Genomic DNA, 16,956 nt, shown 5'->3' with positions numbered 1-16,956 from the left:
TATTCTATAAGTTCCATTAGTTAATGCATTAGTAATCATGAACCAACCATGGCCTATCTATCTATCTATCTATCTATATATATTTTTTTTTTCAGTGATTATTAATCTTTGTTAATGATAATAAAAATACTATTGTTAATACATTTTTATTTCATGTTAGTTCATAGTGCATTAACAAATGCAAACGTATACAACTTTTGATTTTAAAAATGTATTAGTATAAACTGAAATTAACATTAAACAAGATTAATAAATACTGTAAAAGTATTGTTCATTGTTAGTTCATGTTAACTAATGTTAACAAATGGATCCTCACTGTAAAGTGTTACCTATACAGTTGAAGTCAGAAGTTTACATACACTTAGTCATTAAAACTCATTTTTTAACCACTCCACCAATTTAATATTAGCAAACTATAGTTTTAGCAAGTCTTTTAGGACATCTACTTTGAGTATGACATGAGTAATTTTTCCAACAATTGTTTACAGACAGATGTGGATTGACTACCACAATTCCAGTGGGTCAGAATTTTAGATACAATAAGTGAACTGTGCCTTTAAGCAGCTTGGAAAATACAAGAAAATTAGGTCAAGCCTTTAGACAATTAGCTTCTGATAGGAGGTGTACTGAGTTGTACCTTTGGATGTATTTTAAGGCCTACCTTCAAATTCAGTGCCTCTTGGCTTGTAATCAAGGGAAAATCAAAAGAAATCAGCCAAGACCTCAGAAAAAAAAATGTGTGGACCTCCACATGTCTGGTTCATCCTTGGAAGCAATTTCCAAATGCCTGAAGGTACCACGTTCATCTGTACAAACAATAGTATGCAAGTATAAACACCATGGGACCACGTTGCCATCATACTGCTCAGGGAGGAGACGCATTCAGTCTCCTAGAGATGAACTTAGTTTGGTGCGAAAAGTGCAAATCAATCCCAGAACAGCAAGCAAAGGACCATGTGAAGATGCTGGAGGAAACCGGTAGTCAAGTATCTATATCCACAGAAAAACGAGTCCTATATTAACAAAACCTGAAAGGCTACTCAGCAAGGAAGAAGCCAATGCTCCAAACCGCCATAAAAAGCCAGACTACGTAAGTGCACATGGGGACAAAGATCTTACTTTTTGGAGAAATGTCCTCTGGTCAAATGAAACAAAAATTGAACTGTTTGGCCATAATTATATACATGTTCATAGTTATGTTTGGTGGGAAAAGGGTGAGGCTTGCAAACTGAAGAACACCATGGGGGTGGCAGCACATGTTGTGGGGGTGCTTTGATGCAGGAGGGACTGGTGCACATCACAAAATAGATGGCATCATGAGGAAGGAAAATTATGTGGATACATTGAAGCAACATCTCAACATCAGCCATTAAGTTAAAGCGCTGTCGAAAATGGGTCTTCCAAATGGACAATGACCCCAAGCATACCTTCACAGTTGTGGCAAAATGGCTTAAGGACAACAAAGTCAAGGTACTGGAGTGGCCATCACTAAGCCCTGACCTCAATCCTATAGAAAATGTGTGGACAGAACTGAAAAAGCATGTGCGAGAAAGGAGGCCTACAAACCTGGCTGCGTTACACCAGTTCTGTCTGGAGGAATGGGCCAAAATTACAGCAACTTATTGTGAGAAGCTTGTGGAAGGCTACCCAAAATGTTTGACACAAGTTAAACAATTGTAAGGCAATTCTACCAAATACAAACACATTGTATGAAAACTTCTGACCCACTGGGAATGTGATGAACATTATAAAAGCTGAAATAAATAATTCTCTCTACTATTATTCTGAAATGTCACATTCTTAAAATAAATTAGTGATCCTAACTGACCTAAGACAGGGAATGTTTTCTATGATTAAATGTCAGGAATTGTGAAAAACCGAGTTTAAATGTATTTGGCTATCGTGTATGTAAACTTCTGACTTCAACTGTATTTCTTGATAAATGCCACATAGTAAGGAATTCATTTTTGTTTTTTTAAACATGGTTTAAATTGTTTTTGGGGCTGCTCTACTCTATAACAGTTTATGAGGATTCAACAAACCGACACTGCACTTTAAAGACAGAACACATTGAAATAGGGTAAAGACATGGAACTAATTACAATTTTAAGGCCGTCAGACACAGCACACCCACCATTAATATTTTCCTGGTTCTGCTTGAGGTCCGGGCTAATCTCAGCCCACTCAGGTTTTAAGCGTTCCCTCTCCTTTTCTTTATGCTTCTTGGACTTCTTCTTTTTGTGCTGGCCGTTTGCTAGTTGCTGGTCAGTGCAGATTTTAGTTTCAGTTCGTGGGTGTTTGGGGTTGGAGAGAGGAGGCTGTGCTGGATCTGATGGCTCTGGTTTGGGGACACTGTTGGATTCGTTGAGCTTATGCCGCTGGTAAAGGCTATCTGGGCTCTGCTGATTACTGGTACTTCTCCCAAACTCCAGTTTGCTTTGCAAATGTATGTTTCCATGGTTGGAAGAGCTACGGCCCATGGATAAGCTTAGATGTCCATTGGATGGAGATTGCAAGGACATGTTCTGGTCTAATAACCGCTGCTTTTTCGGCATCTGAATTTCTGAATGGTCGGAAGGCACTGGGCGTTTCTAAGAGTAAAGAAATAAAATTATACAAACTTCGTAAACAGTAAGAAGCAAGTCTAATCTAAACCTCAAACAGTATGACATGGACTGCCAAGACTCCATTCACATTTTGCACACAAAACTTTCTTGATCTAGCAAGTAATCTGGCTGACTTTACTCAATGTCCTAGAGAAAGAACACACAGGGTTGCATCAGTCTGCCCAGAAATAGTAGTTTTATATACACAAGGTGCGGTTTACACAACAAGTGCTTTTGAGGTTGAACTAATCATTGTATTTGCCAAAGTTTGCCATATTAGTGGCATCAAGTCTTTGAAAGATATTTAGAGTTTTGAGTGACATACCAAGTAGCAAATTAACTAGATATCTACAATCAGAACTATGGAACTGTCTGTACTTTTACTTAAGGTTGGGCAGAAGTTCTAAACACAATGTTTAGACAAATTTTACCCTATTGTTCAGGTGTTGTCTGTACAACTGTTGACAGAGACTGTCAAACCATTATTTAAAAAAAAAACAAAATTCATGCCAAGCTATTGATGGTGTCATTTCTATTTTTTTTCTTCAAAATAAACCGGTCCATAAACTGCAGATATAAAACAATCAAACATAAAACTGTTGGTTGGTCAGGGAGTCTCGTCATATCCAAGTGAGCAGTTCATACTAGAATAAGCTACAATGTGAATTTTTGTCAAATAGTCCAAAGTCTGTCTACGTAAGACAATAGCATGCCAAACTTCTGAAGGAGACCAGCAATATTGCGGACCAGCAGCTTAATTGGCCCCTTCAAAGAGCAGTGACTGAAGCGCCTCCAGCATCTCCATAAATAAAGAGCAGACGGCGCCAAACATAATCTTCTCCATGAGAAAAAAAAAAAATGAAACAAGGAAACACTTCTCAGATAATAAATCAAAAACCACTGAAGAGATTCAGCAAGCAAAAACAGTACTAATATGCTTTTGCTAAATTAAAATTATGCAAACTGGGGAAAAGTAAACGTTATTTTTATGGTTGCACATTTACCAGGGAGAGATTCTTGACAGGGCTGAGCTGGGACGGAGAATCCCCTGAGGTTTTGTGGAATGAATGGCTGGACTGCAAGGCTTTCAACTGGCTACTGCTACTGCTGAGAGGCTGGAGTTTTCTAGAATAACAGAGAGTGAAACACTGTCAAAATGCCATTCCAAGCATACATTGTCATCAGGAAACCTTTACCAAATAAACTTAAGGGATAGTCCACCCAAAAATGAAAACTATCGTCATTAACTCATGTTGTTCCAAACTTGTATGAATTTCTAGCATGGAACACAAAAGGAGAAATATTGACACGGTTCATTTATCCATATAATGAATGTAAATGGGGGCTGATGCTGTCAGTCAGGCTACCTAACATCTACTTTTGTGTCCCACAAAAGAAAGACATAGGGGTTTGGTACAACAAAGGAACAACCATGAGGGGAGTAACTAATGACAATTTTCCTTTTTGGGTGAACTATCCCTTTAAAATAAATAAACCATTTCAAGTTGAGGTAAACTTTACAGTTCCAGAAAGCTATAAAAAGGTGGAGCTGTGCTTACAGGAAACAGAGGAAAAAAACAGGAATAATCTCTGGATCAAGGTCTAGGATTACACGGGTGTTAATCAGTGTTATAAATTTGTGTTGTCCCTGAACAGTGTTCGGCATGTCCCTGAACATACACAGCATTCGGTCAGTCAGAATGCCAGGGCTTGTTAGTCTATCTTAGCATTTCCGGGTAACCGATAACATCTGCAGTGGCACTGGCAAAGGACTCGCTAATGTCCAGCAATGAGAACAATGGTGCCAGATACATTCTTACTCTCCTGGAACTTTCCTCTGGCAATCTGCTTCCTACAGCTCCTTCCTCTCATAGAGCTGCCTTTTCATCGCATAGAGAGATCATTTCGCCCTAATGTTTCTGCTCTGAAACCTAACAACTAATCTGGACCTCAAAATAGAGAAAAGGAGTGACTTTCGTCAGTTAAGGTGACATACAGTGGGGTTCAAAAGTCCACATTAAAAATCTAATTCAAACCTACAAAAATAAATACTATATAGATAGTTTATTAAATATGCAGATTTGTGAAAATGACTTAAGACCTTTGCATTAAAGGTTAGATTTCCTTGCTTTCATTGAAGAACACAAGAAGCTCTTTGGAACATTTTCATATCATACTGGGATATCATGAATCCTAATATTTTGTACAAATCTGTGGAGTTCATGCCAGCTCTAGTGCATGCTGTTATTAAAGCACAAAGTTAACATTGCAAAAACTAAGACAATCTGAAATTCATGTTTCAACTTTTCACTCAAATTGTTATGCTGATAATAGAATTTTTAATGAGAAAAATTAAATGAGAAAAATGCAAAACAGAAGCATTTTCACAGTGGATTCAAACTTTCAAACCTGTAAGTGGCAGTTTATGGATTTTTCAGCAAACTATGTTGTGCAATTTCCATTACTGGTTTTTAACATTCCATGTGTATTGCAAGAGCAACTTGAGCAGTCCCATTAGGAGACTTTATACCCGAATTGGCAGTGCACAAATTAAGAGATAGAGGTGAAGTCAAAGAAGGAACAAAAGTACACAGTGAGTCAGTAGGAGCATGGAAAACCTCCTAAAAGCATGGCTGTCAAGCTCGTATTTGTACGATAGTTGATGTTTATTCCCCTTATTGTTCCGGGACTGAATGTTGCTGCTCAGAAACGTTCTGCAGTGAATCGCACAGCTTCCTGCTCAGACAGGCCTATTAACCACATCATATGTGCTTAAACCTGTACCTTGTAGTGCCTATAAACAGAATCAAAACAGACCGTGGGGGCAAGGCCTAGGACTACACTGTAGCAAACCATCATTAACCTTCATTAATTAAAAGGAAGTTAGGAAATAGTAGGAATAATGTAGTTAGAAAAGTATTGTTACTAAACAATACTAATAATCAGAGTGAGAGTAGTAATAAAAGGGTAGTAATGTGAGAGTATTCAGGGGGTCTGAGGAGATTATATAGAAATTTCTTCATACAATTTCATGACATTTTTAACTAACTATTTGTATGAACATTTGCTCAGTGAATCTCATTAAATCTACCAAGAAAATGCCTTGTCATATTTACTCCAAAATCAAAAGAAACATCCAAGAAATTATATTTTGCATATAGAAAAAGTAGCCTATTTTAGGGCCTTTTATACTTTTTACATTGTGATTGGTTTAATCCATGTCTTCTGAAGCGATCCAAAAAAAACCTTGACTTATGCAATCTCCTTAGCGATTATGAGTTCAAGCTCGATTACACTGCATAGCACCATCTAGTGCTCTGCGCATGTATCAAGAGCTAGGAAGTGTAATCGAGATTGCAATCTCAAGATGTAAAAGTTATATTATCATCGGTTTTTACCCCAAAAAAATTATTTCCTTTCTGGTCTAGTAGTTACTGTAGATAGAGCTTTAATTGTTGGTGACTTCAACATTCACATAGATAATGAAAAAGACAAATTGGGATTAGCATTTATTGATATTTGTAGTCAGACAGGACCAACTCATTGCCTTAATCATACGCTACATTTAATTCTGTCATGGAGTTGAAACTATAGAAATTCTACCTCAGAGCGATGCCATCTCAGATCATTACCTCGTCTCTTGTTTGTTGCGATCAGCTAATCTCAAATCTACACCATGCTATTGCTCAGGTAGAACTATTCATTCAACCACTAAATATAGCTTCACTAATAATCTTCCAGAATTGTCTAACATACTCCAAAGCCAAAAAGTCTATATGAGCTTGATGAAATAACAGAAAATATAAATAGTCTTTTCTAGCTCTCTTGATAGTGTCGTCCACCCTTCGATTAAAGAAAAAAGCCTTGCACCGTGGTACAATCAATCATTGCACTCATGCTCTCAAAAGAGCAGCTCGGAAAATGGAGCGCAAGTGGAATAATTCAAAATTAGAGGTATTTCACAGTGCATGGAAGGATAGTGCCAGGTCAGCATATTTTAGCAAACTGATAGAATAGAACCACAACAATCCTAGGTGTTTAGTCAGTACTCTGGCTAAACTGGTTAGGAATAAAGCACCGACTGTCATAGCTCACGAAGAGCTAACAAATCTTGTCACATCATGTACTATGTTAGATCCAATACCAACTAAGCTCTTAAAAGAGGTAGTCCCAGTAATCTCAGAACCTCTCCTTATTTTATTAACTCATCGCTATCCTTAGGACATGTCCCAAGAAACTTTAAAATAGCAGTTATCAAACCGCTTATTGAGGGGGCTTTCACACAGGGCACGTTTTCTGTGGTCCGATTCAAAGTGCGATCGTTCCCGGTGCCCCCCGCAGCGTTGGTCTGGATTCACACTCACTTGATTCAATCGAACCCCGGTCCATTTGAGTTCATCTTACGTCATCACAAACACGCATGGTGAACACAACGCGACTCATCATACTTTGTTTTTTTGGTGCCATTATGCACAGCAGAGTGATCCACAACTGCATATATGTGAACTTTATGGCGAAACTCATCAGATGTCCAGGGGAAGGCAGCTTGCTGCTGCTCGCAAACAGCGTTTTTTTTTTAGGAGATGGCTGATATCAAGGAATTCATTAGCATCTTTGTTTACACTGCACGCTTACTCACGCTCGTGTCCAAGATGAAGTTATCGCCACTTTCATCTCCTAATATACCCTATATTTATAACCTATATAATAGTTATAAATATAAAAAATATAATATAATAGTATTTATAAGGTGTATAGATAGATAGACAGAGTATTTATAGTGTTGATTGTACTTGAATGTCATTGTGGTGTCATTACTTTTTTGGGACTTTCAGGAATGTGTGGATCCTCGTGTGTTGTCAAAACGTATGATGTCGTTATCGGCTAAAACGCATGTGCAGGTCCCTTTACTTCCTGAATGAGTGCGCATTTACATTTACATTTATGCATTTGGCAGATGCTTTTATCCAAAGCGACTTACAGTGCACTTATTACAGGGACAATCCCCCCGGAGCAACCTGGATTAAGTGTCTTGCTCAAGGACACAATGTTGGTGGCTGTGGGGATCGAACCAGCGACCTTCTGATTACCAGTTATGTGCTTTAGTCCACTACGCCACAACCACGCGAATCGTGCTACAAAGTTCCACTGCAACCGAACTCAGACCACCTCATACAGGTAGTCTAGGGTTCTATATGACAGCTTTCACATTACCAATTTTTCATGCGAATCGTGCTCTGTTTCGAACTTAACTGCCAGTGTGAAAGCACCCTAAGAAGCCACAGTTTGATCCTAGAGAATTGTTTTAATTTTAGACCAATTTCAAATCTACCATTTATGTCGAAAATACTAGAAAAGGAAGTTTCCTCCCAACTATGTTCATTTCTACAGAGGATGGAATATATGAACAATTTCAGTCAGGATTTAGGACCCATCACAGTACAGAGAATGCACTTAAGAGTTACAAATGACTTGGTCCTAAGTCTTATTTATCAGAGCACTACCACTTTGTATGTGTAAACAAGGATTTGTCAAATCAAACAAAAGTTATGTATGGAGTGCCACAGGGATCAGTTTTAGGACCTCTGCTTTTCTCCTTATACATGCTTCCCCTGGGAGATATTATCAGGAATCATTAAATAAGTTTCCACTGTTATGCCGATGATACCCAACAATTTCTTCTAAACCCAATGAAAATTCATAATTCTCCAAATTAGCAGTGTGCATCAATGAAATCAAACATTGGATGGCCAGAAATTTCCTTCTACTCAATTTCTAGAAATCGGGTACTAATTACTGGACCAAAAACCTCCTAAAAATAAGCCGCTAAAATATAATTTGACTCTCGATGGATTTACTGTTACACTGTTATCTTCTGCAAAGAACTTGGTGTTATATTTGATACCAATCTGTACTTTGAAAATCTAATTTCCAATGTTTGTAGAACAGCATTCTTCCACCTGAGAAATATAGCTAAATTATGACACATGCTATCTGTTGCTGATGCCGAAAAATGAATTAATGCGTTCATGACCTCAAGACTAGATTATTGTAATGCATTACTGGGAGGATGTCCAGCATGTTCAATACATAAACTTCAACTGGTTCGAAATGCAGCTGCCAGAGTGCTGATTAGAACAAAGAAATATGATCATATTAGCCTAATTTTATTGTCGTTACATTGGCTACCTGTTAAATTTCCTAAACATTTTTAAGTTCTGTTAACTACATTCAAATCTTTGAATGATTTAGCGCCACAGTACTTATGACCTTGTGACCTTATGACACGCTATATTCAATCACATTCATTACGATCACAAAATTCTGCCGTGTAAATAATTCCAGGAATATCAAAATCCACAAAAGGAGGTAGATTCTTTTCATGTTTGGCTCCTAAACTATGGAATTGTCTCTGTAACAGTGTTTAGGATGCATTCACACTCACTCAGTTTAAGTCTAGACTAAAGACTCATCTATTTAACCAGGTATACACCTAATTTATCCATCAACTCACAATTGGCTGCTTTAGTTAGGTCTGCCGGGACCAGAAACATCCATCATGATCTATAAACCTGCATACAATTGAATGGCATCTATGCTAATATTATTTTTATTTTTTTCCATGCCTCAACCTTGGAATTTATATCCCAAGGTTACCAGAGCCTGCCAGATCCAGCCCCATTCCTCCTTGGTGTCGGACTCCGTTGCTGTGAGATGATGACAAACTACAGCCGGTGCTAGCCAGACATCATTCAGCAGTTTTGACTTTAGAGGATGAACTGATGCCAACTCCAAATGTAAGACATCGGATATTTCATGTGCCACTGCTTAAACCTTGGACTTCACCGAAATTACCTGCAGGTTGAACTGTGACACACCTCATCATTTATCTCTGCCTGCATAACCTTTGTCTATTGATGGACTACACTCTTGAAATGGAATACATAGACTATCATTTAACTGCCAGCAAAAGCCTTCATCAGCCAACTAACAAAGGACAATGCATCAATGTGAACTTCTGCAGTTGATCCAGAATAGACTTCAAAAGACATTTGTCATTAATCTTAAAGTTCATTAAAAAAATATATTTTATTTGTATTTTTACTTAAAATACTGGACCTTAATGCTTACTTAATATACAAATTTAAAATCATGACTTGCACTGCACACAAATAACTAATATTGGCATTATATTCATGTTCTTTAGCCAGAGGGGAACTGGCCCTCACAGTGAGCCTGGCTTCTCCCAAGGTTATTTTTCTCCTTAAACCAACATCATATGGAGTTTTGTGTTCCTTGCCACAGTTGCCTTCAGCTTGCTCAGAGGGGTTCTAAATACAATTATTTAATTTCTATAAATTTTACAATTCTATTTAATCAAACTACACAATGATCACTGTAAGACATTAAATATATTCCAATATCATTTTGTTGATCTTTTTTAAATGCATGATTTCCTGTAAAGCTGCTTTGAAACAATTCAAGTTGTGAAAAACACTATACAAAGAGATGAACGTCGTTTGGTGCAAAAAGTGCAAATCAATCCGAGAACAACAACAAAGGACCATGTGAAGATGCTGGAGGAAACAGGTAGACAAGCATCTATATCCACAGTAAAACAAGTCCTATATCGACATAACCTGAAAGGCTGCTCAGCAAGGAAGAAGCCAATGCTCCAAAACAGCCATAAAAAAGCCAGACTACAGTTTGCAAGAGCACATGGGTACAAAGATCTTTCTTTTAGGAGAAATTTCCTAAAAATTGTTCGACATTTTCTCTTCATCTCAAGACATCAGCCAGGAAGTTAAAGCTTGGTCACAAATGGGTCTTCCAAATGGACAATGACCCCAAGCCTACTTCCAAAGTTGTGGCAAAATGGCTTAAGGACAACAAATTCAAGGTATTTGAGTGGCCATCACAAAGCCCTGACCTTAATCCGATAGAAAATTTGTGGGCAGAACTGAAATAGCGTGTGCGAGCAAGGAGGCCTACAAACCTGACTCAGTTACACCAGTTCTGTCTAGAGGAATGGGCCAAAATTCCCAATACTTATTGTGAGAAGCTTGTAATAAAGGAAATTAAAGGCAATGCTACCAAATACTAACCAAGTGTATGTAAACATCTGACCCATTAGGAATGTCATGAAAGAAATAAAAGCTAAAATAAATATTTTTTCTCTACCATTTCACATTCTTAAAATAAAGTAGTGATCCTAACTGACCTAAGACAGGGAATGTTTTCTAAGAATAAATGTCAGGAATTGTGAAAAACAGAGTTTAAATGTATTTGGTATGTACGTAAGGTGAATGTAAACTTCTGACTTCAACTGTATATATTATATAAAGTTGAAAATACTGCAAGAGAGGATAAACAAGACTGATGTTTATTACAAAGTAAGCATATGCTTAACAATACTAAAGTAAATAATGCAACACCAATTCCAAAAAAGTTGAGACAGTATGGAAGATGCTAATAAAAACAAAAAGGAGTGTAAATTCTATTCACAGTGTGCGATATCGAAATCACTACAACAGCACAATATTTGATGTTTTACCATGTAAATTTAAACAAAAAATGTATACCCTCATTTTAAATCAAATGATTGCAACATGCTCCAATAAAGTTGGGACATTTGAGTGTTTAGCACTGTGTAACATCACAATTTCCATTTGATGGACACACATTAACACAGAAGAGATTGTATTTTTTTTATCAAGCAATTTTTTACAAAACAAGGCAATTTTCCAGGTATTCCAGTACTTGCATTTCTAAAAGCTAAATTCAAGCATTTTACACACTTGAAAGATCTTGTGTGATCACTGAAAATAGCGTAAAGAAAACCGACATCAAGTTTTATCAAGAAAAATATCAAGTTTTGCCTCAATATGTTTCATCATTTATTTTGGTTCAGGATATATTTTGAAATTCGATATATTGCCCCATCCCTACAACATTTACTTTAATATGTTTAAAGTATAACATATTAAGTAATGACAGAGTATGCACCTTGACAACACCCTTTGAATGCGCTGCCGCTCTTCCTCCACATAGCCAGGCCAATCTTTCTGTACGTGTCTGTAGAAATCATCCTTTAGAGTAAAGCTGTGGTCTTTGGGATTGAGTTTAGCCACCTGAAAGGAAATGGACAGTAAAAGTATTATATTATTTCCTAATGACTAACTGGTCTCTGTTCACAAATGCACTTCAGTAACAATATTCAACAGTGACTGGCTGAACAAAGGGAACAAATTGACTTGAATTGTAAAGCATTACATCAGTCAGCATCTTTCTGAAGTAATATTACACTTCAGAATCTTTTGAGACAGAAAAATAATGTATGATGGGCCTTTTAAGGACATACTTAAATACATCCAGAAGAAAATAATTCAATTCAGACCTCACAAATCACAGAAAGCATAAATGTATTGCAGCATAGGATGGTCTGTATAGCACTTCTACAACTGGGCTATAAACCCACCATAACCCTCCCTCTGTCAAAACACAATCCATTCTCCAATTATCATTAAGGCAGCAGGCTAATTGCTACTGCCAGTACCGCCATCTCCCCTTGTTGACTGCGCTGGAACTCCCAAATATAAACGCTGCAGGAAACATTCAGCAAATAAACATACTGAGAGAAGCAGCCGTGCTCTATTGCATTTGGGCTGGAGAGATGGACATTAGAGGCCTTTGGATATACTGTGGCGTCTTAGCGGAGTACTGAAGTATGTTGTATATCTGATGTAGAACTGCGGATAGGAGAGATAAATGAACTTTGACATAAAAAAAAATTGGAACACTGACTGAGCTGATCATCAAGATTCCAAGTCTGACACCACATTGAAAATCTGGTATTCAAAATCAAATAAGCAAATTTGTCTCACGGACCATGCTAACTCCTTTGTATAGGTCTGACATATGCCATATTTGCATTTGCACTGTAGCATGCTGTATGTGGGAGTGCATTTGTATTTTACCTCCTCCAGCACAGCGCTCAGGTCAGCCTTGTCCTTGAGGCTGGCTTTCTCTCTCTCCAGCCAGAGCAGTAGTTCCGGCTTGCTGTACGGCTTTAAGGCCAGAACGTGAATGACACGTTCTCTCAAGGGCCTGTGGGCCACTAAGCTAGGTCCACTGTTCCTCTTGTTGCTGGGTGAATGTCTATTAGTATTGTCATAGCTTGTGGGCAGGCCCTGTTTCTTCTTAATCTTCACACATTTACCTAAGGATTGAAAAAACAAAAGAGGGTCACTCATTTTATTTGGTCTATAAAACTAAATTCACAATTTATGAGCTTAAAAGAATACAATTTTTTTATGAACGTTAAAGAGAAAATTCTGTCATTTATAAAAATATAGTATTGTATTGTTCGATACAACACTCTCAATTTGATATATGTATCATTTGATACATAAATAAATACATAAGTGTGATTAAAACCAAGCAATGACACATTGAGAGCATTGAGAGTCTCCTCCCCAGAGAGGTAGAGCTGAGAGCTCACACGAAAACAGAGCAGCTAGTCTACATAGGTGAGTTGAGAGCTCAAAATCTGATTGCAAACGGCAAGTACAATGTAGCATTAAATCTTGTCAAATTTGTCAAACAACAGTGTCATGTCCGGTGCTGCAGTAAATCAAACATGTTGTTTTATTTATGCCGACATTACCGCGCAAATCGGTGGATTTGTCAGTCAGAACAGCAGCAGTAAGTTGCAATTAACATCCAGCCTCTCCCAGCCAACACTGAGCACGATGATATGAACAACAAGATGCTCATAACTATCAAAAACCAGCATATTGGGGTGATCGGTAGCTTATTGAGTATAGACACTGACTACCACCCCTGGAGTCACAAGTTCGAATGCAGGGTGTGCTGAGTGACTCCTGCCAGGTCTCCTAAGCAACCAAATTGGCCCGGTTGCTAGGGAGGGTAGATTCACATGGGATAACCTCCTCATTACCCCATTTAGTGATTAGTGGTTCTCGCTCTCAATAGGGCACGTGGAAAGTTGTGCATGGATCGCGGAGAGTAGCATGAAACTCCAAATGCTGGGAGTCTCTGCGGTGTCATGCACAACAAGCCATATGATAAGATGTGCGGATTGACCATCTCAGAAGCGGAGGCAACTGAGACTTGTCCTCCACAACCCAGATTGAGGTGAGTAACCACGCCACCACGAGGACCTACAAAGGAGTGGGAATTGGGCATTCCAATTTAGGGAGAAATGAGGATAAAAAAAAAAATAAAAAACTTAAAATAAACAAAACAGCATATTCAAAAAACAGCAACATAAGAAACCCGCAATTACATGGGACTTATTATTCTGTGCTTTTGACATAGAAATGTAAACGGCTATAAACACAACACTTGCGTGCATTGGATAAGCTGGTAAGCCTGCTAAAGTTTAAATGCAATGTGAAACAGAGGGCAAAAATAACACGTGTGCCGATCGGTTTTCCCTCAAAACGCAAAATAATATTGTATTATGTACATTTAACTTGAAGCCAGATGTCAGGTTCCTCTCAAGGGTTTAAAGAAGCTTTTTTTCTTTGCCACGGTCATGTGATGTGTATCGTGAAATCTGCTATTCAAATTAAAATGACTTGAAAGTAGAGAAACTAATTTTTCTCAAGAAAACCAAACATTCTGAGATTTCTCATAACAATCTGCTGATAAATGCAGTGCTATTGTTTAAGATACTTTATTATAGAGCTCTGATTCATGTTGTCAATGTCAACAAAGCTATTTTATGGGTTCAGAAGAATTCAAATATAGCACATGAGTCACACGGACAACTTTTATGATGCTTTTAAGGTCAGAGCTGCAGACTAAATAAAATATTTAGGAGCCATTGGCTCCTAAACTGAAACATTAAGGAGCCAAATGGCTATTTTTGTTCGCCAAATCACAGAATTGCTCAATTTAGATTGCTGTTCAGAAACAACATAGAAAGTTGAAGAAAAGGAATAAGACAGCTGATAACCCATTAATCAGAAGTTTAATAAACCGAATATATTGAGGAGATAAGTTTGCATCTCAAATGTTCACACCCCTTTCATAATTTATACAAATATAAGAGATAAAATATTTGTATTTTATTCAGTACTGCTCTTCATAATATACATTACAGATAATTACAAAAAGTATAGTATGCATAAAGTAGTGTGTTGCCTTCTTGAGCATCAATGAATGTTTGCACCTTGTGTAATAGTTGTGTACAAGTCCCTCAATTGTCCCAAGTGTCAAAAGCTTGATCTCATATATATAATTTAAATAGTTTTAAAATATTGCCTTAGTCTTTCTTTACGGATTCAAGATGACACAGACACTAAAAAGTGCAAATTGAAAAATTCCAGATGCCGTTTATTGTGCTACTCCAATCGCAATCAATAAAAAAGTGGTACACAATATGGGACTTTAAATTATAAAGAAGCCCCAAATACACTTGGGACTCTTATTGTGAAATGTCTGCACTCCCAGATGTGAGGACATTGACGGCTGATTCGCTGAGAAAGTGAATCTGATTCAAACTGCTAGCCTGAGCTCCTGAGTTCAAACCCTCAGTTCTTTTCTGGTGATTCATGAAAGACACCGTTCAAAAGAGTCATTTATTCACGACTCTCTCACGCTGGATTTGTTGTTGCATGTGGGCAGAACGGGTAAAAAGCTGCATGAGACACACTGGTTGTGCATGTATTCAATAACTCACAAGATGATATCTGACGAAACCGCATATGAACGCACACAACCTGACTGTCTTCCAATGGCGACTACATGTTTAATTATTGACACAATAAATTATATTTGGTTGCATTTGTGATCATTTTAGTTCCAGTCTGGAGCCCTGAGGGTGCTTTTTTTTTTTTCCCCCCCTTTTGGAACTTGACAGCCCCTGGTCACCATCCCCTTTCACTGTATGGAAGAGAGCCACATGAACATTCTTCAAAACTTATTTTGTGTTTCACGGAAGAAATAAAGTCATATGGGTTTTAAACATCATGAGTTAATGACAGAATTTTCATTTTTGGGTGAGCTATCCCTTTAATGCAAGCGAAAAGTGACATAAAACCGGTTGAGAGATTATTGCCTAACCCAACACTTAAAATAAACTGAGAGCTCTGCAAATAGCACAACTTTCTGGGACCACTCAAATCCCTGAGCTCTCGTTACACAAAACAAAACAGAGCTGCCCTGAGGTGAAATTAGACACGGATAACGGAGGAGTTAGAGCCAGAGACATGACAAATGACACATACAGTAGTGTAAACGGCAAACGCTGGACCACTTTAGGAAATCTAACTTTAAGTAAACACCATGTAGCACTCGTATGACCTGTTCTCCGGATGTGCACTCTGAATTTGGCGTGCATCAAAAAGGCTGGAGGGTGTGAAAGAGAGCTGACGGTAAATGTTTCCTTCTACTGTGCAAACAGCATAGTCGTGGAAACGAAAGCACCAAAAATAGAAGCTTTTTCTGCTTTCCTTCTTCCCACCAGTGTGCTAATTTACCTGGAGCCAGCGGGACACAGGAGTGCTAATAGATATCAAGCATGCCTAATCTCATTAAAAGTTTAAGCTGAAATTTGCAATAGTACAAAGAGAAGCACAAGCTGTTGAGTGCTTTTACATAATGTTCATGTACATGTTTATACCCCTTTAGGACTTTATTATTGCGACAAACTACACTATACTGTTATTTTGTGAGTTAAATCTACAATAATGAAGGTTAAATACAGTAACTCTGCATGTTTTCCTGTCATTTTAAACAGTCTTCATATTAAAGTCCTTAAAGAGGAAATGTGATAAAATAATAGAAACAGATCAGGGGAGTTTTCTCCGAGGAGGCAAGGAAGGCAGTGCCTCCTCAAAAATATAAAATAGGAAAATAACTGAGTGAGGAAATGAAGAAAAACTAATAATTAAAAAATATGACATCAAATGGTTTATAAACTAAAAAAAATTCTAAGATAATTCTGCCAACATGTATGGCTTGAATGTGAGAGGTTAATAGTGAAGTACAGGTGAAATTTCACGTGAGAGCAGGTGCCTCAATAGCACTATGGTTATCTGATTCCTGTCAATGTGATAATTCCCACCAATAATTTTTGTAAATGGACCTGAATGGATTAAACTATCTAGTAGTAACAAATAAAAGATACACAAAAAATGCTTGCTACGGTTTTTGTAATTTATTGCATATTTTTGTAGTTTAGTGCAATCTCTGTCATAATGTAAAACAATGTTTAAAAATGCATATAATTGATCAGATATGACTTGGTTAATAAATAGCATGTTAATATAAACATACTATTGGTATTGGCTGTTGATAGTCCCAGGAGTAAGGTAAATAG

At 37.5% G+C, this 16,956-nt stretch overlaps 1 protein-coding gene across 1 annotated transcript in view; it reads right to left on the bottom strand.

Annotated features, from left to right (window-relative positions):
- LOC127661861 (RNA polymerase II elongation factor ELL2-like) overlaps positions 1 to 16,956 on the bottom strand; it is a 60,527-nt gene that overhangs the window by 8,266 nt on the left and 35,305 nt on the right. The window contains exons 5-8 of the mRNA XM_052152792.1: positions 12,584 to 12,825; positions 11,613 to 11,737; positions 3,611 to 3,731; positions 2,135 to 2,591 (exon numbers count right to left, since the gene is read on the bottom strand). Of these exons, the coding sequence (XP_052008752.1) occupies positions 2,135 to 2,591; positions 3,611 to 3,731; positions 11,613 to 11,737; positions 12,584 to 12,825 (945 nt within the window). The remainder of the gene's footprint in view (positions 1 to 2,134; positions 2,592 to 3,610; positions 3,732 to 11,612; positions 11,738 to 12,583; positions 12,826 to 16,956) is intronic.

This window comes from Xyrauchen texanus, chromosome 21 (genome assembly GCF_025860055.1).
Source record: "Xyrauchen texanus isolate HMW12.3.18 chromosome 21, RBS_HiC_50CHRs, whole genome shotgun sequence".
NCBI classification, from domain to species: domain Eukaryota; kingdom Metazoa; phylum Chordata; class Actinopteri; order Cypriniformes; family Catostomidae; genus Xyrauchen; species Xyrauchen texanus.
The sequence above is the reverse complement of the archived record's forward strand: the minus strand, read 5'-3'. Positions and strand labels throughout refer to the sequence as shown.